Source organism: Podarcis raffonei, chromosome 4 (assembly GCF_027172205.1).
Source record: "Podarcis raffonei isolate rPodRaf1 chromosome 4, rPodRaf1.pri, whole genome shotgun sequence".
Lineage (NCBI taxonomy): Eukaryota > Metazoa > Chordata > Lepidosauria > Squamata > Lacertidae > Podarcis > Podarcis raffonei.
This window is the reverse complement of record NC_070605.1, coordinates 35,692,722-35,715,439: the sequence shown is the minus strand read 5'-3', so window position 1 is coordinate 35,715,439 and position 22,718 is coordinate 35,692,722. Positions and strand designations below refer to the sequence as shown.

Below are 22,718 nucleotides of genomic sequence, written 5' to 3'. Positions count from 1 at the left end.
CAGCAAATTGGATTTGGCCAAACGTTTATAGGGCTGTAGGCATGGTCTACTGGCCAGGTACTGGTCAGTTTTATGCACCTCTTGTCAAATTCTTTAGGACGGTCATAAACACTCCTCTAATCTTTATTTAATGGCATTTGAATTTCACTCATTTTTAAAGGCGATCTTCATGTTTTCAGGTAAATTTTACGACATAGGAGATCAGAGGGGGCATGGAGAAGATCACTGTCAATTTGTGGACTCGTATTTAGACGGAAAAACAGGGCCACATGTTCAGTCGGATCAACTACCTACCAAAGAGGGTATGTTCTAAAGGGTTTGTGTCTTGACTTTTTGGACACTTTGACATGGATCCACAGCCAAGCCTGGCTTCCTAAAATCTTGTTTAGGGCAAACATTTGCAAACTAAAATTTGCTCATGCTTGTCATTGTCTTGCCCTATGGGCTAGAGAACTTCAGGCCCAGAGGCTGAATGCCTCCAGGCCTCTCTGGTCAGCTCTTCAGATTCTCCTCAGGCCACACTTCCAAGTGGCCTTGCTCTACGCCCTACTTGAATGCTTTTGGCTGGCTGGAATGCATCATTCAACTGTGATAATGGTTGCCCAGATGGAGAAAGGGGATGTATCAATCTCAGACTTTTGGAGCCTTAGCTTCAGGATCTGTCCTTCCAGTAAGCACTCAGGGCTGATTTCCTTAAGAATGGATAGGTTTGATCTTCTTGCAGTCCATGAGACTCTCAAGAGTCTCCTCCAGCACCATTATTCAAAAGCATCAATTCTTCGGCAATCAGACCATTCTTTATGGTCCAGCTCTCACTTCCATACATCACTACTGGGAAAACCATAGCTTTAACTATACGGATCTTTGTTGGCAAGGTGATGTCTCTGCTTTTTAAGATGCTGTCTAGGTTTGTCATTGCTTTTCTCCCAAGAAGCAGGGGTCTTTTAATTTCGTGACTGCTGTCACCATCTGCAGTGATCATGGAACCCAAGAAAGTAAAATCTCTCACTGCCTCCATTTCTTCCCCTTCTATTTGCCAGGTGATGGGACCAGTGGCCATGATCTTAGGTTTTTTTGATGTTGAGCTTCAGACCATATTTGAAGTTCCACATCAAAAAAACTAAGATCATGGCCACTGGTCCCATCACCTCCTGGCTAATAGAAGGGGAAGAAAGGGAGGCCGTGAGAGATTTTACACCTAGTGTACACCTAGGCAAATGTTAATACCAGAACCAGCATTTCAGTGTTCAACTTCTTTCCCTCATTTTGTTTTATCAGGCTTTTTTAGAGCGGTGCGACAGGAGCCTGTCAAGTTTGGGAAAATAGGTGCGGAGACGCATACTAACTACGTCCACTGGTATGAGTGTGGAGCAACAATACCTGGAAAATGGTAGAGCAAGAGATAAGACAAATGGCAGAGCAAAGGATGATACCAAATGGCTGCAATCCAGCTATGGCTAACCCAGGCAAGCTGAGAAATGGAATTGTGTTGTGGTGTAGTATTGTTCATTCTGAAATCTAACAATACTGTGTTAACTGTTTGATAGCATTGGCTGCTTAATTATAGTTGTCCAGATTTATGGATCTGTTGTAGGAACTTAGAACATGTCATAAAATACTTGGGAAGCTGGCTCCCTCTTAAGTCTCTTCTGGTGCCTTCTACATATTTTGAAAGATGTAGTTTATTATTTATCATTGTTTGAGGTACCTTTATGGAAAAGTATGTATTCTGAATTTTATTGATGCATACTGCCGAAGTACGTGTTCTGATTTATTTTTCAACTCATTTAAGTTATTCTGTCAGGTTAGCTTTTCTGCTACTTTATATGCCCAGGCTGCAAATATCCAGTTCTCTATTTGAACACTCTGGAAAGCTAATGATGCTCTCTGTACAGCTCTGTACTCAGATAGCCTGTGTTTTTAAACATGGCAGCCATATGCCAGAGAACCATTTGACTGAGCCCATGTCAATAATCATTCTGCCCTTTGAAAGTGTGGCAAAATGCTCACCACTTGGCCTGAGGTAGATTGGGGGCCTGCATCATTTTGTGGAGAACTCGCCTAAGGGTAGGTTTTATTCTCTATTGGTTTTAATTTTGTATGTCCAACAGGACTTTGATTTGGCAAAAGCAGGTTTCAGCTTGCTTGTAAGACCTGCTCCTCAAGACGCTTGTCTTGCATAGATGGAGCTGACTATTGAAGGGACTGTATACACATGCTTCTATGGTGCTTTTGGAGTAACTGGAAGCTATGTCTCTGCAGATTTTTGCCTCTCTATAGTGGATTGATTTCAGCTCTGCTCGAAAGTTAGAATGCAGCCACCTAAAGGTATAATCTGTTGCTACAGCAAACAACAGGGAGATATCTGTACAAACCTTAATTAACCCTGTGATCACTATCATTATAACAGAGCAAAACAGGATGTTGCATCTCAAAATATTGTGTGCTCTAATACTTACCAAGGACATGTATTTTAAGCACAGTGTTTGCCTTTATAGTACAAAGCAGACAATCATTCACTGCTTCCAGGGAAACCTGCCTTCCCAACATGTTTGCAATATTCATAATTTATAATGTGCTCCCAAAAAATCAAGACATAAAATCAAGAATAAGCAGGTTTAAATGTACCCTTAACAAGCTAGTATGATTATTAGGTTTTAACTGTGTTGAGTAAAGATAAATGCAGACTTCAGTCAAATACCATGTAGAATATATTACGGCTGAAGCATACAAAAATCTTTATATACAGTTGAAACAGTAATGTGATCTGCTTTGTAGAATGGAAAAATGAAAGCTGTTTTTTTTAAATGGCTCTGTGCTTCCCCTCTACACAAAGTGATATATTTGTATTGCTTAAACATTTAAACATTATATATATAAAGAGATGTAGGTTTTTAAAGGTGTTTATTCAACGTATTAAAAAGAACACAAGGAGCATTGGATTGGTTGTTTATAATAAAAAAAACTTTTAAGTACATTGCCGGTACACTGTACTCTTAATAAAGTATTTTAAATCATAAGTAGTATTTGATCCATTGGTATATTCAGCAGACACAAAACTGAAAAATTCTGAAAACAATCCTAAATTCTCTTGAGAGCCGCTTCAAAGACTTTCAGTAAAGACTTTAGTTGCAATTTTGAAATTATAACTGAAATTATCAGATAGTTTGGGGGAGGTGGGAGTGCCCTGTTTCAGTACATCAGATTGACAGCAAACTCAAGAGTGTGCCACATCCTTCCTTAACTAAGATGTTGTAAACAATGTGAAATAGAGCATCTCCCTCAATATGGCTTAGCTGAGACGCTCCATAGCCTCATGTGGTTGCCTAAATGAATGTGCTGGGTTTCTTACATGGAAGCATTGTGTGACACATTGTGCTCCCTTACAGGACATGCACATGCAACCATAGCAAGTTGTGCATTTGTGGCAGCTTGAAAGATGGTGCTGCACATATGTAAATTGAAATGGTTTTGCAGTATCACAAGGAGCTATTGATTCATACAGTTGTAATAGCTGGGTACCTTAGGTCTATTATTGGTTGAAATAGTTAAATCATGTTACTTTATGAACTTTAGCATATATGGGGGCTTTTGAAAATGTAACCTCTAATAGTTCAAGTGCTTCATTCCACAGAACTAAATGCGAATGGGTTGTCTGCAACGTTAATCATGAAATTAATGGGCATGACTTAGGTCTGTTGATTTCAATGAGTCTGCTCTGAGTAGAATTTAGCTGGCTATACCCAATGTGTTTCAATATATGCTCTTAAAAGGTTATGGTTCCCATGCACTATAATAAGCCTCTCACATGAGTACTTCCCAGAACATTCACGGTCACATTAAGTTTGTGAATCCATTTTGATAGAACCATTAATTTGTTGTTCTTGAGTCAGTAAACAGCTATTTCCAAGATTCCCTTGGATGGTGAAAAGGACATGGTGCATGTGATTCAATAGCTGTGAATACCATGAAGCAGACATCAATCCTTCCTAGTCTAGTGCACATGCTCAGGTAAGTGCACAGGCAGTGCCTCAGGCCATTATAGGGATTAGCAGTCACTACACCTAGGACACAGGTACAATGCCTTACACAGTGAATATCATTTCACCTAGTTAACTATGATCTGCACTTGCTGGTAACAATTTGCCAGCATCCAAGGTCTTCTGCGGCCCCCACAGGAAATGCTGGGATGGCTTACATGAAGAATTATATTGGTTGAAGCATTCCTGATTGGGGGGTGGGGTTTTTTTTACTATAGCTGCAGGTGTTGCAATGGATGTAGTAAAAATGCAATGCGCAGCAATTGAACAAAAAAGGATGGTTTGAATATTTTATTCAATTTCAGTGTGCATGTTACAATTTAAACATCATACCTAGTTTTAACAAGTGGGTCTAATTTAGTATATATTTTATTAGTAAAAACAAGCCAGATTTCAGCTAGATTTTTTCACCTAGTAGTTTAATATGGCAAGTCAGAATGTCATTACTTTACAAACATTTAGGTAGTGTTTCCAATATTAAACTAGAAAGCCAATACAATTTAAAGCAGGAAACAAGATTCATTTGGTCATTTATCCCAGCAAATTATACAGCAACAGTGATACCATAGAACATTCTGCCTTTCATTAGTTTCCATATTTTAGTTAAAGAACCTTGGAGTCTGTATGGATGGAATAGCAACGGCAACAGCTTGGACTTACTTGGGGCCCGTCAACAGCACAGCTTCCTTATCGATAGCCAGGACCTGGCTGGGTGTAACCCTGGCCAAAAGGAGGGCGATTGCGTGCATATGGATTAGGGCCACTTGGAGGGGGTGTCATAGTAGTTCCAGGCGGTGGAGTGAAGCCTGGTCTTGGCTGATAAGCACCTGGCTGGCTGGGAGCCATTCCAGGTTGCGAAGCTGGGGTCACATTATAGCTGGCCGACTGTGAAGCTTGTGTTGTGTAGTTCTGTGCAGGAAAGGTGCCTGCCTGATACTGCTGGGGAGGCTGAGCTGGCAGCTGCTGAGGTTGAGGCTGGCCAGGAAACCCAGGAGCTGGAGCCTGTGAGGGCTGCTGGCTGTATGCTTGGAACTGCTGTGCTTGTTGAGGAGCAGTCTGCTGGCTGTAGCCTGCTGGAAGATCCAAACAGCAATGCAGATAAGTGAAAGTAACACAATGGTTCACTTTGTAATGCATTCTTAAAAAATACAGACATTCCAGACAAAAGCTAAAAAACATACATGAAAAACAACCAGGGGTGGGGGGTAAAACATGAATTGCATTTTTAAATGTAAAAAAACCCAGCCTGGATACATACTAGCCAACTCCAGTGCATAAAAGTGCAGGTGGAGTAACATTCCCCAATAGTGTTGCTCTAAAGCAGGAGTGGACAACCTGTAGCCCTCTAGATGTTGTAAGTCTCTACTTCCCACAAGTCCCAACTATCATGGCCAAAACATATTGGAAATAATTGCCTAAATGGTTGTTGGATTAAAACTCCCGTTTTAATCCAACAACCATTTAGGCAATTATTTCCAATATGTTTTAAAATATTTCTTTAAAATGCAGATATATTCAGTGATAACTTAATTTACTAAAGTGCAATTTCATAAATAATCAAGCTATGTATTATTCTTAGTTTGAAACAAGTCAGCTCACACAACTACTTGAACATATTTAGTTCTGCACACACAAAAATTCCTCCAGACACTAATCTCAAAAGTAGATGCTGGCAACAGTTTAGGTGCTTTTAATACTTGTGCTTCACTATCAGTCTGACTGAAAAGAATTTCAGATTGCAAATGTAAAAAAAAAAGCTGGTACAAAGACTGATACTCCATTTATTTCTGGCATGAAACACACCTGAAACTACTTGCAATGAAACATCTCCATTGACTGGAATCCTGTTAGCATTAAACACCAGATATATAACAATTATTAAAAAGGCAAGACCCTGAACAGAGAAAGCAAGGATGAGAGAATACAGTGGAGTAAATTTTGAACTCACCTGGAACTTGGGCTCAAATTTACTTTTTAAAACAAGAGCACTACCAAGCTTAAGTGTGCTTCGGATAGCTCAGTCTAGTCCTACCAAAACTGACACGTGGCGATGATCACGAGAAACAAATCCTACTACCTGGTATCAATATATAAGAAACTGCCTCGTATTGGAAAAAGCACACACGACAGCCAAATAAAAAGGGAATGGCTTCACTGCAACAACACCAAACTCAGACACTTCTACCTCAGGAAATAGTTAACTTTGCCTGTAATCACTTGACTTAGTAGCATCTCTGTGGTATTCACAGGGAATTGGGCCTCAAAAATTGCCCTGGTGCGGATAAAAGCAGCTTATAGTAATGACTTCAATGGGTCAATGTTCGAGGCAAATGTAAACACCAGATCTGAGTTTTCTTCAGAAGGAAAAAATGCATTGTTTTCTCAACCTCTCCCAATTTATTGAGCATTTTAAGGGAGTATTTGACTAATTTCACTTCAACTGAAGAGTTCCAGATGCTTTCTGGAGGCCAATCAGGGGAGAATGGGGAAGCAAGAAAAACCTCATGCAGGCCTTTTCTTTTGATGCTCCACATGTTAATGCAAAAAAACCCCACCACCCACCAGCTCCAAAACAGTGTGTTCTAACTGGATCATCTTCAGTAAACTTTGGGGGGCACAACCTCTTAGCAAGAACAAGTAGGATTGAATGCTATTCCTCCAATAACCTCTGAGATGCCCTTCATACTTAGAAACAACTATTTAGGAGCTACCTCTCGGTAAGGTTATCCCGCATTATCTGGGGCCTGTATTAAAACGGTAATCGTTATGTGAACGATGCAACCACTTGGAAAAAACTAATCTGCCCTGTCCCCGTGGTTGCATTATTCAGATGTTGTCCAGGATCATCTACTTTCTCTCTCACACAGGCAAAGTTTTCATGCTTCTGCAACTGAATTGCACCCAAGAAGATAGTTGCTGAGTAAAGTCTTAAGGTCACTTGCGTAGTGGTATTTTGCAAAAAAAAATACTGAAGTTTACAGAAAATTAGTTTGATTTCAGAACAGAATTAGAGAGCATGCATTTCAGGATACAGTTAAGTGAACACATTTTGTACTATATACAAAAATTTTGAGGTACCTTCCACCTGCTTACCTGGATACTGCATACCATACTGTGGCTGAGGCTGAGGCTGCTGAGCAGGGTATCCAGCTTGTTGTGGATATTGTGGATATATCTGGCCTACCAATTTAAATTAAAAGCTTTAAGAAATTTAAGAAATATTAGCAGCTCAGTCTTACCTGCCTCAAATATTATTTTCTTAAGGTTAAACTATATTTTTAAAAACTGAGAAGCTACTGAATCTAACTAAACATGTTTTCCTGAAGAAATTGAGATTTCCCAAGAAAACTGTTTATCTGGTGTAACAAAAAGTGAGGCCCCCTCCAACTCACTTTCTTTTCTTTTATATTTAAAAAAACTCATATTATCCAAACATGATTTGAAAGAAGTTATTGGCTAGTAACAGTCAGGTCTTTGGGAAGGCTTAAGCGTTAAAGGCTTCTTTGTATGTGTGTATGTACTCTATTTATTTAAATATTTATATACCACTATCATAAAAATATATCACAGTGGTTTTCAAGAATATAAAAACATGCCAGTAAAAATCAGTAAAAGATTAAAAGCAAAAGAATTAAAAATGTATCTGAGGTATCTGAAGTCTGTCCTTCACTCAGGAATCCCAGGGCATTAAACACCATTAAAATCATAATTAAGAATAAAAATTAAACACCAAGTAAATCAACCGTTCAAGAAGTTGGTTCCCACAACTCTCTAGAGAGGATTTGAGGAGGGTATAGGGGTGCACAAATGGGGCAAGAGGAGAGGGAAGGGAAGTTGTGCTGCACAGCCAGAAATCCTTGCATCAACAGAACTATTCATTTGATAGCGCCCAAAAATTGTTATTTTAATCTACAATATAGAATGCATGCTTTTCGAGGCAAACATTCATTTTATAGTTACACAGAACCTATCATGAGGAATGTTAAACACTGCTCTGCAAAGTCAGTTTCTACACTGTCCAAGGGAAGGTTTTAAGTTTTCTGGAGTATTAATAACTGGACAGAGCAGATGTTTCTAATACAAAAATTAGCTGTTTGACAGTACTGCTAAACAATATTGAACTGTCACTTCAACCCTTATAAACCACTGCAATAATCCTGCAAAATACTTTTCATATACTGTATGTTTTCATTTTATAGGACTGCCTTGCTTGCAAACATTGTAGCACCATCTACTGTTTTAAATGTTGCATAATCAGAACTGGGCCTTCTTAATTTGTTTTATACCTGTTTGTTTGGTGAGCGTTATGCTAAAACAACTAATGGAATCATCTGCAATGTTATTATTTATTTTTAGTAGTTATTTATGCAATGCTATCAGTATACACAGCACTTTGCCAGGGTAGCACAAAAACATGTCCTTGCCTCAAAGGAGCTTACAGTCTAAATTTTGACAGAAGACAAAGGGAGGGAAGATACAAGCATAGTGGGTGATGAATGTGAGATGTGCAGCTAAATGTAATTAGGCTTGGTTAGAGTTGGAAATGAAGGTCTAGCAAAACAGCTGCATTTGAGAGACTGCTGGGGGTGTAGAGAGATGGAGCACATGGAGTGAGGGCCAGCAACTGACAATGGATACAGTAGCTTAAAAGAGCAAGATATCTACACACAGATGAGAATGGTAGAGCTGAAGAAGAAAAGAGCACAGGCAGCGTCGTATTAGGAGAGATGGGATGGGCAAGTAAACACCCCATCTCCAGGATAATGGAGCACAGGTATTGCTCACCTTCCATCTGACCAGTTTGTGGCTGAGTTCCTCCATATGGTGGCTGCTGTGGTTGAACTCCAGGTGGATGAGCTGCAGAAGATGAAGAAGCAATGCTATCGGGTGTTCCGGAACGTTCTTCTACAGGGGCACTGGGGGGTCCTGGGGGAAACACAGGCACCGAATTCTAATGATCTCTCTGACTTTCATTAATAAAACTTGGTGTACCATTTCATGTTTCCATATTTAAAAGGCGTAATATACAATCTACTATACTCCAAAATCTGGCAATTTCTTTCAGCAGCACAAACATAACTGAACAAGTTCCCAACGTGTTTTAAAACCTCTTTACCAATGGAAACTCTTATTCCTTAATAAAACATCTTCCAACAGGTCTGTACAATTTCTCAGTGTGTCTGGGCTAATATTATTGTTGTCATTTTCCACAAAGTTACGGCTGGCTTATACTGATGTACCTGCTTTAAAGGCTTTGCAGTTTGAATGCTAGCTATATTCAGCTTAATGAAATCTGAATGAAGTTTATTTTAATTCAAAATGTTCAGAAATGTCAATTTCAAAGGCACAATAAGCAAACATCCCTGTTACTACAAACATATTTTTGCAAAAATAAATAAATGACAATCTATATGGAAGCAGCTACAAGACCATGATGTGAAGCCTGGGATGATTTAAAAATATTAGTTCAATAACTATTTAATAAGTATTTCAATTTCAACACTCACACACTGTTTCTGGTAATCTGCTCAGATTGACGACAAATTATCAAATCCAATGCCCTGAAACTTCTACAGCACCTTCCTGTCCCCACATTCTTTCATTAGATGTCAGGGCATCCTCCCTGCTAATAAAACCATTAGTCTATTCAGCAAGGAAACCCCCAAGTACAGGAGGTGACTATTTTGTGTGCATGATCGCTGACATGTGCACTGCTTTCAACACCAGAAGGGGAGTTGAAACGGGGTGGCGGCAGCACAGGCTTATGCACAACCACTGACATGCGCAATGACCCAGAATGCAACCCACGCATGAAAGGTGAGTTGCCTGTACATAAAGGATATCTAGGCTCGAGGTTAGTCATTTTTATACTATAGGCTGAGTAGAGATGTTAACTTTGAAGGAAGCCATGACTGTTTAAGATAGCATCATAGTGCTTTAAATGTATGATGTGAATGTGGCCATAGTAGCACTAAAGGGTAATTATTGCCGTTGCTCCTCAGAAATCATTTATATATAGATACAAACCCTCCAAATATATCCCTATTTTATAGAGCCAGAGCACCAAATTTACGCAACCCAAGGGTAACCTAAGCATGTAGCAAATTCAAACCATGCAACAGCTATGGCATGAATTCATCATCTGACTGCTTTGGGGCAGATCACTTTTCACTACTCAAAGTACAGTCTACATGGACAGCTGTAACATGCTAAATTTGCCTTGCACAAGGCTAATTTTGCATCAAGGAAACCAACTCAACACCCCATTTTCTCTTGAGAATACTTTTTTGTTTGTTTTTTACAGTGAATATACACAGTGATTAGTCCGAGCAATGGGGCAAGCAACTTACTCTGCACTATGAAACATTATAACAATGTAGCAACTAAGTTCTCCCTATTTATAATTAATGTGATAATTGCATGCACTTGTCAATTACCAGATCACAACTTTGGAGTATGTTTACTCCCTTAAAGTGACACCCTATGAGCCACGTCTCAGGAGTTTCCATTTTGTATTATAGATTGTTTTCACACACAGAGAAAGCTATCCAGTCATTACTGTTAAGATACTATTGTTAATGTATCACCAAAAAAAATCCTCTTACATGCATTTTCTGTTTTCTGACTCTTTCAGACATACTGCATTCCTTTTCAAATTTTTATGTGTGATCGCAAGGGCAATGCTTTTGCTTTTACAACATAAAATACTATTCTCAATTCTTTAAACTAAGAATGAGCACAATTTAACCATGGGCTGTATGTCTTTAAGTTGGCCATCCATGTGGCATTCATGTTGTAAGCTCATAAAAATCCAGAAACAGCACTTTTTGTGTACATATGGCATGATGGTTCTAGGGCTTTGGTGTCACCCACATCTAATGATCCTAGTGCAAAATTAAAATCAAGACCTTCAGGAAGTGCAAGCTAAATTTGGAGCATACTAATCATCCAACCACTTTGCAGATGACAGAAAAATAGTCTAAAACAATAATTATGCTACTGAGAGAGGCAAAGGTAGTACACTATGCAGGAATGTCATGCTGTGCATACATTGTTTCCTTCAAATTAAGATCACAGACAAGCCCTCGGAATGGATTAATGATGCTACAGAAATTGATGTGTCTAATTTGCTGCCACATATCTGGGGGGAAACGCTTTATCTAAGGATAGGGGAGGAATTTGTTAAGTCCATTTTTCACAGTGGTCCTAACCGATTCAACTTGATGAACTTGCTTGCAGATCGGAACACCACTATAGTAGGATTACTTGTCACAAAAAAAATAATATGGATATTTATGGGGGGAGTGCATTGAAAGGCCCTGAGAAGTGTGCATTTTACAGGAAGAAAAAGGCATAAAAAATTATAGACTTTTGTGCATTTGGGGCAAGTTCATGAGACAGTAGGACTGAGTATCAGCTGACACCAAACAGATGTTAGCTGACCTACCTACCATATCTAATTACATTTTGGGAATTGTAAAGACATTTCGGTATTGGAAAAGTATTGTCGTTTAATTGTTACCAATGTTTTTAACTATAATAAAATAAGAATTCTGTAACTCCCTCACGTTCATTCTACAAGATCCTCATGATGCATGGATGATTTTGAAAGGTTCAAACTTCAACAAGGGTTTCAATAACAAGGGTTTGTTGTTAGCCGCCCTGAGCCCAGCTTCGGCTGGGGAGGGCGGGATATAAATAAAATTTATTATTATTATTATTATTAATAAAATATGTATTCTTACCCGACACCTGATCATCTGCCAGCCCAAATGCTGACATGACATTTTTGTTGATTTCATCTTGATTTTTTAATGGATCAAAAGCAGACATACTTGCTGCTATAACTTGAGTAGAAGGCTTGACAGTGGAGTCAGTAGTAGCAGGCTTATCTTCCCTACTCTCTGCAACATCTGCAAGACAAAAAATAACTTTTTAGAGGCCTTGTTGATTGGAGTATCCAAGTTTGTTTCAAGGACTATGACAGATTGCTTAGCAACCTCAAAGCCCACATCATAAATGTTACCATCTTTTACTAAAATTTCTGCATGCAGAAAGGCTACTTTAACAAAACAAAACAAAAGTTGCTTCTTTGAATTTTAACATTTACTGTCAAATGTTTTTCCACAAGAAATATCAGTTATACACCCCATCCCCCAAAATGGTACAAATACATTCCAGTACACATCACCATCTCATGCTTTCGTTTGTGTTCAACAACTCTGACTGAACGGAGCATGTAAAGTTCATTTGACTTGAATTGCTCATGCCTTGTTTATTTAGTTCTTGGTGATGAGCCATTAAGGGAAACAGACGCTGGCAGTTAAAAAAAAATACAAAGGCGAGAGTTGAGGGTTTGCAGTGATGTGGGCCAGAAGCAAAGCAGAAAGCTGGGGAGAGAGTTCATGGGGTTTCCCCATGGTGCACAATAAATGTTTCTCTCTCAAAAAAGTAACTGGAAGTTCATATATGAAGAAGGTTCAATATACACATGCAGGGGCTTGAATGCCACATGTCTGAATATTTCAAGTAACACCTGACTAGGCAGCTGACCAACTTTTACAAAGTTATCCAGATGTTGCCTTGTTATAACACCATTCCACTGCCACACACACAAAAAACCAACACTAAGATGCTGGAAATCTATACTGCTGGCCAATTATCATTCTGACACAGTGTATAGACAAATATAGTTGTCGCAAACACACATTCAAAACTCTCAGGATTTTCTGATTCAGTCATCTACCTCTTCCCACAGAGGATGTGCCAGACATGCCTAAGAACCGACTTCTCCCCAGAGATAGGGTCAGCATGACTCCAGTAAACTGAAGAATGTATTCCATCTCAGCACACCATAATAACCAATATTACACAAGTTATTTAAAATGGGGATTCTGTAGGGCACTTGGTCATGTTGCATATTAAGGTGATGACTTTTCATAAGTATTATTTATTCAACAAATTATACCCCATTTTCTTTACACCTTAGCACAACAAATTTGGTGTATGTTGAGCAAGATACTAGCACAGGATTTTTACCCCAAGCCGCAACAGAGATCGTAGAAAAGATATCCAATGTTTAGATACTTATTTTTAAGAGAGATAGCCGTCAAGATTACAGAGTCTTATTAAGTAGAACTCTGGTTGGGAAAAGGATGGGGTGGTGGGTTCTACATGGGAAATTAGATTGTATGTGCATTAGATTGTGTTTACATGCACACACAATTGCGGAAGCTCAAGCAATTATTTGGCAGTGCCAATCGTCAACCTACCATTTTCAGGGAGGCTTGTGGAAAGTCCTGGTTCAGCTGGGGGCTCTAGGCAATCCAGCAAACGATTCACTTTGTTACGAAGTTCTATCAGCTCTCGACGGAGGTATTTCACTTGATTAGATTCTAGAGGCCTTGGCTGCCCATTCACTGTAAAAGAAATATTATACTAATGAGTCTTTATGGCACAAGAATTTTCAGTTGCCTTCCTGTAAGAATTAAAGTAAAAGCATTGCATAGCCTGAATGCAACAAGAATTTTCAGTTGCCTTCCTGTAAGAATTAAAGTAAAAGCATTGCATAGCCTGAATGCAACCTTAACTGTGAAAATGGAATGCACTTTGTGGAAACCTGCCTTAAGATCTTACAGTAAAGAGTGCCTATGAAATCAAATTTACTATATTTTGGGAAATGGTTTGTTCGTCTGCCCATCCATTTGTTTGTTTGCTATATATTTGGACACTTGTCAAGATATCGTCACCAAACTTGCCATGGGGATTCCTGAGGTGGGGACAGTGCTCTTTGTCAACATTTGAATGCTAGATGCCATATTGAATAAAGATGGCGGACTATAACTTTGGGTAACTTTGCCCACTTTCAGGCATAGGTTTAGTCGTCTCTCAATATATCGTCACTGAACTCAGCATAAAGGTTTCCTGTGGTTAGGGTCTTTCTTGGACTCCAATAACCAATTTGAATCAAGATGGCAGACTAATACATGACGTTGGCATAACTTTACCTATTTTTGGTGTGATGGGTCCAAACTGACAAATTACCCTATCTATTTAAAAAACAAAATGTTTTTTGGTTTCTAAAAGTTCCTGGGCAGTTCTGGGTACTCCAAGCTAGCTAGCAAATAAATAAATGCCCTTTTCCAGGACAACGTGGCTTATGCCACCTGTAATTGCCTGAATTGCTGGGTGGGCATGAAGGGAAGTTTATTACCAAGATGCATAATAGTTAAGGGGAAAGAACTGGTTTGCTAAGAATCCCCGCAAGTACAAGAATTTCATGTGACTCAAAAATCATTAGTACTTACCAAACAGTGTCAATTTCAGTATCCTACTGCACTGAATTGCAAAAGAAAGATCTGAGCTATCAAAGATTGTTATAAGATCTCCATCTGTTAATTAAAGAGAATTAGGAATCAGATCTAATGCACATTAATAAAAATAATCACTTTACAGATTGTCACTTGCATCATATAGTAGTGCACTCAGGACATTAAATTTTTGTTTGCAATATGTCCATGATGACAGCTTATTTTATGCACTCCAAATAATACTGTGACCATTGTTAAAGAGCTTCACTTAGAGGTAAACACATCCTCCTTTCCACAAATAATTTGTATATGAAATGAGAAAATGACTCTGGATAATAAAGTTAGCAGGTCCCCCCCCACTACATACCTATAGAACAATTTCTGGCAGAATATTATTTAGCCTCTCCTATTCCAATTTCCTCTAAAATATTCACTGGCATTACATCAACTTTACATAGCAGTTACTTATATAAATAATAAATGGAAGTAATGCAAAGACTATGTCCACAGAATCTGCTCTCTAAAGCATGTCCAGTGACCACTTCACAGTACTTGGCACTACATTATGAAAGCTGCCCGCTGATGCCCCAATGCCCTGTGGTAGATAAGCACATCTGCTAATTTTGGAGTTCCTAGGGAGCCCCAAAATCATAACGATGAATTACCAGTGGAAAACATACCACCTAAATCTTAATGGGAGTCATTTCCCCCAGCAAATTCCAAAGCAACAAAACACAGTTTTTCCCTAAATATAGATTATTCCACATGAGACTGCGTCAGGAGCCAAAAGTCCTGTTCAGTCACCAAATGACTAGTAATTTCAAGAAAAGCTAAGAAGCAGAGAAACACTCTGGGCATGTTCAGACAGGAGCTACTTTGCGAAATGCATGCCAACATGCTCTTCCACTTTCCACTTGTGCTGCTGCCCTGGATTATACTGCAGATATAGGCAAGACTTGCCCAATCCCTTACTTCAGGTAACAACAAAATAGCAGCACTTGTTCAAGACAATTTTTTTGAGAATTATAGGAACTGTGTGCAAACAGGCCAAATACAGTATTTATTATATAGCAAATGTCCTTTGGGATACAAGTCAGGTGTCTGGAGTCACAGCTCCATTTACATCTTAGTTCAGGGATGCAAGCCTCCACTATAGAACCGTATGAGACCCCTAGGACTGCTGACAGGATTCAGAAATGTCAATTTCCAACTTTCTCCTGTTGGTGTCAGTATCCAGTTATAGAACAAAGCCCTAACCCTTTCCTGTGCTAATGAAGGCTCAGAACCACTGGTTCCCGGAGTCTCACAGTTGTCTCCCTCTTGACTCTCTACAAATATTAATTCTTGGGCTCATTCAAGACAAGCATCTGTCCCAGACTAGTTCTAAATCTTGAGGGAGTGCCTTTGCTTTTAAGTTTTTGCTGGAAAACCCAAGGTAGTTATTAAAGTCCCAGAAACGGCAGAAATTTCCTAGATTGATGGAACTGCCCCATTACGTTAGGCAATATTGAGAGTAGAAACTCTTAAGTTCATTGATTTCAATTTGTATTCTATGTATAACTTAGTTGGAGATCACTCACGGATACAGCATCACAGAATGCATCACTTTTAAGCTCAGCATTACCACCTACACAGAGGTAAGAAACTCAGTTATACAGTGCAAGCACAATATAAATAAGCAATATCTATGGCATGTTGCCGTAACTTTTGTTTCCTACCACACTTCCTGCAGGTTACTAGAACTGTGCTGACATACCAAGAACAGAGCTCTACACTGGTCAGAAAAAAAAGAGAAATGTGCCATAACAAAAACAACTGGAACACCAAAAAGATTTTTGTACTATTAGTTAACACTAAAAGTTCAAAGAAATCCTACCTTCGTCTTTGTATTTTATTGTAACTTCATCATTGCTCAGAAGCTTTCCCCTGAAAACTCTCTGCATCATCAGCACTAACTCGTCATAGGTGATGTCCTCATTGTGAATGGGAATTCTTCTAATATCATCACCCATTTGAGCTTTAATTATAAGCTTTCCACTCAAATCCAGTTGTCCATTCATGGTTAACTCTGGCCTTCTTACACAGCTATTCAAAATGAAAGACATTTACATTAGTATATCCTGAGAAACAATTACACTGATTCATTCCATCCAAAGCACAATTTTATATTACTAGATTAGGGAGGAAAATAATATATTACTGAATGGCATGATCTAAGAAAGAAGTGCACATATAATAATGTATACCACCTAAAACAGATTAAAAAACTGTTAACAATTCCAAAAATGCTCTGGGCATTCGGAGAGGGGAATGAAATGAGGAGTAATGGTGATGCCAACTTCCTGGGAAAAGACATGATCTATAAACAGCCTAAGATAAGCAGAGGATCAAAACCCAATAAATCTGATCACTCCTTGATACTTTACACCTGGAGTGGCTAACTCCCAGCCTGAAGACCTGAGTCTGCCTCCATTTTTTTCAAAGGAGGCACGGCACTGGTGCCATCAAGCTGAAGGGGGTGCAAACTGCTCAGATGGGGGGCACTGTTTGTTCTGTACATGTGTGTGGTGTGAGTACAAGAGTGTAGGGCAGCCCCATGACTTTTGGTCACATACTCCACTAGCATGCAACCACCAGAGAGTTGGCCAAGGCTGAATGCGATCCTTCAGCAGGCCCCCTGCTTACATTCTAGTAGGATCTTCACAAAGATTATGCGGCAGTAATGTTTTAGGTTTTTTTACTGTGGGGTCATTCCACGTCATTTCAACGAGGTCATGTCAACGTCTGTCTCAGATGCTCTGGTCAGACCTCACCTGGAGTACTGTGTCCAGTTCTGGGCACCACAGTTCAAGAAGGACATTGACAAACTGGAACGTGTCCAGAGGAGGGCAACCAAAATGGTCAAAGGCCTGGAAACGATGCCTTATGAGGAACGGCTAAGGGAGCTGGGCATGTTTAGCCTGGAGAAGAGGAGGTTAAGGGGTGATATGATAGCCATGTTCAAATATATAAAAGGATGTCACATAGAGGAGGGAGAAAGGTTGTTTTCTGCTGCTCCAGAGAAGCGGACACGGAGCAATGGATCCAAACTACAAGAAAGAAGATTCCACCTAAACATTAGGAAGAACTTCCTGACAGTAAGAGCTGTTCGACAGTGGAATTTGCTGCCAAGGAGTGTGGTGGAGTCTCCTTCTTTGGAGGTCTTTAAGCAGAGGCTTGACAACCATATGTCAGGAGTGCTCTGATGGTGTTTCCTGCTTGGCAGGGGGTTGGACTCGATGGCCCTTGTGGTCTCTTCCAACTCTATGATTCTATGATTCTATGATTCTATGATGAAATTTGGGGTATTTGGTGTACACCCATCCCTTATGGTTGAAAGAAACCCCCTTAATTTTTTTCCCTCTATCTCAAACAGTTTTACATTTATAGCAGTTCAAAGTTTTGTTAAATTTGCGTTGTCTGTCCCTCTTGAGACACTCGGCACAAGATACCCTTGTGTACGTTTTATTTTTTTCTCCAAAACCAGTGATCAGATCTCTTTGAAATTTTACACAGAGCTCAATAAAATGACGTAAATTTCAGAAAAAATACACGAGCACTCAAAAGATTTTATAAATGCCAAAAAAAAATTATAAATGTACTTGTAGCCTGGGGTTTTTTTTGCGGAAAAACTAGGTTTAGAAAACCTGAATTTTCAGCATGTGGGCATGATGGAACCCAAAGTTTTTGATGTTGAAAATTATTGCAAATACATGCTCTTTCTCGACAAAGAATGAAATTTATGGGTTTTTTATTCCTTGTAACAAAAATTTTATGTTTTTTGGACATCTTGGGGGGAAATGGCTTCTGGGCAGCCATTTTGTACAACTTTCCTACAATCCATAGCTGAAATAGAAAAAATTAATGAAACAAAGTTGTTCATCCTAAAAATTAGCATAATATTGGTTATTATAAGTTGTTGTTTTTTTAAAAGAGCATACTTGTTTTAATTTTGGGATATTTGAATTTGAAGTTATGAAAACTGGCTATCGGGAAATCAATAAAGGGAAGGGTGTGCACCAAGTTTCATCAAAATCTGAGATGGTGGGTTACAAAACCCTTGTTTTTTGCGTTGATTTGATGTGGAATGACCCTATAATTTAAATAGTTGAAGCAGAATTTTCATTTAACAGATAAAACTAAATGGCTATTCTGAACTATCACCAACTAATAACTTTTCTAAATGACATCTTCAGCTTGAAAAAGTGGACACAGTACTAAGAATTTCCAGACAAGGCACTGTCACTGTGAACTTTACAGTACAATTCACTTTCTTTATTACATCAAATATTAAGTGTACCTGTCTTGTAAAATGTATTGAGTAGCTGGGCAGATTATCCCTTTTACTTTCAGCTGGAGGTCAGATGTCCCGCCATGCAGCAGTGGTTAGTAAAATATAACAACAGGCAGCAGTATGTGGAATCTGCATTAAAACACAAAGGCAACTTAGTTATGTCTCAGTCACCATCAAAGTCTTTCATTAATTAGCATAGACATTCATTCTTATATTATTATTATTATTATGAATATAAATATACAGAAGGCAAGTAACAGAGTAACCCAAACCCTCCTTATGCCTTTGCCCAGCTGTCTGGGCTAAGCAGCCTCTCACTGTGCACGACAGAAAGCATCATTTATTTGTGCGGCACTCCCCCTTCCGCCCCTGTGATCATGTGGGCAAGAGTTCCACTGGCAGGATACTGCCAGCAATGTCCAGCAAAAACTCCAAAACAAGCAAGCACAAATATGCCCTTGAAGGAAAATAATTCTTAGAATGTGATTCATGTGCTGAATACATACTTATTAACCCCGGCTTTTGACACCTGAGATGTGTTTTAGTAGTACCTACCTTCTAGTACCTATGCTTCTAATTGCATTTTTAAAAATGAGTAACATTTTATACAAACCCTAGGACCTTGTGGTGAAGGATGCTTAAGAGTCTATGAATAATAATAAATATTCCCAATATGTACACTTAAAACTGTTGAAACATTTGTATGACATGCTTTCAGAGCCAGAATGTTACATTCTGCTGCACTAATTCTACAGAGTCTAGGTCAGATAAAAGTGAAATCTAAAGTGGCATGTGTCATCAGCTTATTTGTAAGGTTTATTAGCACTCGGATCTGCTACGATTATCAAAGACAAAGAAAGCTGTATCTGAATATATGGTTCTCTTTTTCATATCATTGTGCATGCTCTCCTTTGGTTTAAAGCCAAATCTTGTATTTTCCATAAAAAAAGTTGCACATTTCTAGACTATACCATGAAAGAGACACTCATTTGTTCCTATGCAGCCAAATTGGAGAATTAAGATTATAATTTTAAATGTTACAATTGCCACTTATTTTTTTTAATAAAAAACCCCTACATTTCTTAAGTAACACAAATTTGTTAAAAGTAAATGCACCGTAACAACTGTAAGAACAGAATCTTTAAACAAGTGTGGGATTCAAGGCAGTTTATGCTTTACAGAAATCAGACTTAATTTGACCTTCAAATCTATTTAGCAATAATTTCAGTTGTGAAGTATGATAAACCTACATATCACTAGTAGCTCACTAGCTAAACTGTTGCTGGCAATATCTTTTATTACTACAACCACCAGATTTTCCTTACAGCAAACCCTTATGAAGATGCTTTTGCTATGCTGTTATGAGTTACTTTATTAACTTAAACATTGTATTCTTTATTGTAGTAAAATTTCTAAGCTGTTCACAAGCCTCTGTTGAATGTAGACTCTCCAATATTCCTGTTGAGTGCATGTTTTACTTTCAGTTTGTGATATACGTTTAAAAAAAGACTTTGGTATTTAGATCCCTAAATACAAATACCATTTCAGATGCATCTGATAAAAGTGGGCTCCAATTCATGAAAGTTTATATTAAGTAAACCAGTTAGCTGTTAAAGGGGCAATAAAAACTGGCACTTTAGTTGCAGATTAAATTAGCGTAGAGGATATTTGAGAAAAGTAATTCCTTTAAGGATCATTAACTTTGTAATCACAAGAGACTGCCAACTATCTTAGTAACTGAGCTTCTAGTGCTGGTTATGTATCAGTTTATGAAATTTCAATGGCAGAAATTTTCTTTAGAAGCAGGCAACTCAGTTGTGTCTCTATATCTATTTAAGGTTTCAATCCTATATCATCTTATCTAGAAGCATGTCCTATTGAACTCAACAAGGCTTACTTCTGACATACGTGTACAAACTACACTGCACAAATATTAAATGACTGGTTGTATGCTTAATATTGTAATGGGTCTCTGGTATAGAACAAAAGCTAATACTTGGGACAGTATTAAAGCTTAATTATGTAAGAGAAACACAATAAATCTTGCCATAAATTTTTCCAAGTATATGTACTTATGAATGCAACTGTTTTGCAAGAACAGGATTTCCTTCCACCACTCTCATATCAGCTGTGAGAGATCTCTTCAACCCCAATGACTTGCCCTGATCACACCCCAACTTCTCTGAAGGAGTAAACAAGACAAAAAAGCAATGACAGGAAGAGTTGCTGGCTCATGCCCATCTGACTCAGAATGTCAAGTAACTAAATACTGACAGCAGCTCTGAGTACTTTTAAAAGCTGTGTTGCTGGGCTAATAACAATTTCTTTGCATGAACGAAATGAACAGTACTCGAACTTTTGAGATTCTGAACCGTGAATATTTCCAAGTCTTCTAATTATACAAATCAGAGTAAAAGATGTAGAAGAATTAAGAGTCCAGCAAGCCAGATATAACGACAACTGCCCTGTTGGCCTCTTGGGGTGACCTTGGATAGACAACTTTCCTCCTCGCAAGACTCCAAGTACAAGAGGCCGCTTGAGGAACAAACAAACAAACTTAGAAGGTGTACAAAGAAGATGAAGCATTTAAATAAAGGAAGCTGTGTGTATTCTGCAGAGCCTTCCTCAGTGACAAAGAATCAGAAACCCCAAATTGACCTCTTCCCATTTTAGGCTCTCCAGCCCTGGTGGGGCGGGAGAGGGATGCAGAAAGAGAAAGCGGGGGAGGCAGGGAAAGAACTTTTCCCTCAGAAATGGGAAGTGCATCTTTTCCAAGGGTGTTTTTTTTGGGGGGGGGAGCAAAACCTCGTTACAACACAATTAAACCTGCACTGCTTTGGCACTGCTGTTTGCTGCAGTAGGCTAACGCAGCGCCCACAAACTAGAAAATGAATTATGTGGGGAAGGAGGGGAGAGCAAGAACCAGGACTCAAGGCCGATGGGCGGGGGGTTGAGGTTGATGTGGCAACAGCTGAGCCAGTGCGTGGCCTTCCCCTGTCTCGAGTGGACGGGGAAGGGCGCGGCCTAGGCCTCATCCAGGCGCCCTAAGGCCCCCCCCGTCGGCTACCCGATCCTTCCCCGGTGGGCAGCGGCTCGGCCTCTCCCATTCAAACCGGGGCAGCGGTTCCCCCACCCGACTCGCTCCGTTTCTTCCACGAAATGGAGGCCGCGGCGCCAGCCAGCCCGCCAGCCCCACGACCCTGTACCCCCCCTACCCGCTCCCCGCCTCCTCACTCACTGCTGCCGCCGCTGCCGTACGTGGCAAAGAGACTCGGCCAAGGCGGTTGCTGCTGCCGCTGCTGCTGCCGGGCCGCCACGCATGCGCACTCCGCCCATAACCTGACGGCGGAGACTGCTGCACCGAAGAGCTTCGTCAGAGGAAACCGGTACCGCGCAGGCGCGAAATGAAGGTGTGGGGCACGCACGCGTGTTTACGTACAGGACAGCGACGTAGAGCGACCCAGATTTTTCTTGACCTTAAAAAAAATAAAAAGGCAGCGCGAGTCCAGTTAAAGCGCATGCGCGGGAATGAATGGTCCTATTCTAGTCTCCCTTGTTGGTTTCTGGCAGTCAATTGCGTGTAGTTGGCGTCTCTTCTGGGCAGAGGAGCGTCTTTGCAAAAACGTCATTCACGGGTCCTCCTTCTTTCAGGCCAAGCCGTGTTCAGTGGCTGAGGCTGCTCCGCAGTGCCTGCCCCGATGTTCATTGATCTCAATGTGGTGCGCTCTCAGGAGACTAAAGGACTGGACCCAATAGGGCTTCTGAGCAGTATACAATAGAGGATTGCAAATGTGCTTTACCGTGCTAAGCTGTGAACATAGAACCAATGGAAAGCAAAGAGAGGGTCACTCACACACACACCCCAATTAAGCCCCGAATATCTACTTCCTCATCTACCATCCTGAAAGCCAGACTGCTGCAGTCTATGGCTTGTCTAATCACTCACAGATACCTCAGGGGACTGGCCTTCACATGCCCTATTCACCTAACCAGTTAAGCAAAGTGTTGTTGTTGTTGTTGTTGTTGTTTTATTTA

The 22,718-nt window shown here is 39.7% G+C and overlaps 2 protein-coding genes across 16 annotated transcripts in view; one reads left to right on the top strand and one right to left on the bottom strand.

Moving 5' to 3' along the window:
- ABI3BP (ABI family member 3 binding protein) overlaps positions 1–4,224 on the top strand; it is a 137,362-nt gene extending 133,138 nt beyond the window's left edge. For all 11 annotated transcript variants that reach the window (XM_053386207.1, XM_053386202.1, XM_053386199.1 and 8 more), the window contains 2 exons: positions 180–302; positions 1,279–4,224. In XM_053386207.1, the coding sequence (XP_053242182.1) occupies positions 180–302; positions 1,279–1,394 (239 nt within the window). In that variant the 3' untranslated portion in view covers positions 1,395–4,224. The remainder of the gene's footprint in view (positions 1–179; positions 303–1,278) is intronic.
- A 92-nt stretch (positions 4,225–4,316) lies between these two features.
- On the bottom strand, positions 4,317–22,048 carry TFG (trafficking from ER to golgi regulator). 5 transcript variants are annotated; one of them, XM_053386212.1, is made up of 9 exons: positions 21,922–22,044; positions 18,690–18,812; positions 16,227–16,435; positions 14,348–14,431; positions 13,313–13,459; positions 11,786–11,953; positions 8,826–8,966; positions 7,134–7,220; positions 4,317–5,113 (listed from the first exon to the last, which is right to left on the bottom strand). In XM_053386212.1, the coding sequence occupies exons 3-9, from the start codon at positions 16,408–16,410 to the stop codon at positions 4,728–4,730; spliced, it is 1,197 nt and encodes a 398-aa protein (XP_053242187.1). In that variant the 5' UTR covers positions 16,411–16,435; positions 18,690–18,812; positions 21,922–22,044; the 3' UTR covers positions 4,317–4,727. The 5 variants fall into 5 exon arrangements, with proteins under 5 accessions (XP_053242187.1, XP_053242184.1, XP_053242186.1 ...); XM_053386209.1 differs by lacking the exon at positions 18,690–18,812 and having other exon boundaries at positions 4,317–5,110; positions 21,922–22,047; XM_053386211.1 differs by lacking the exon at positions 18,690–18,812 and having other exon boundaries at positions 11,876–11,953; positions 21,922–22,047.
- Positions 22,049–22,718: the final 670 nt, after the last annotated feature.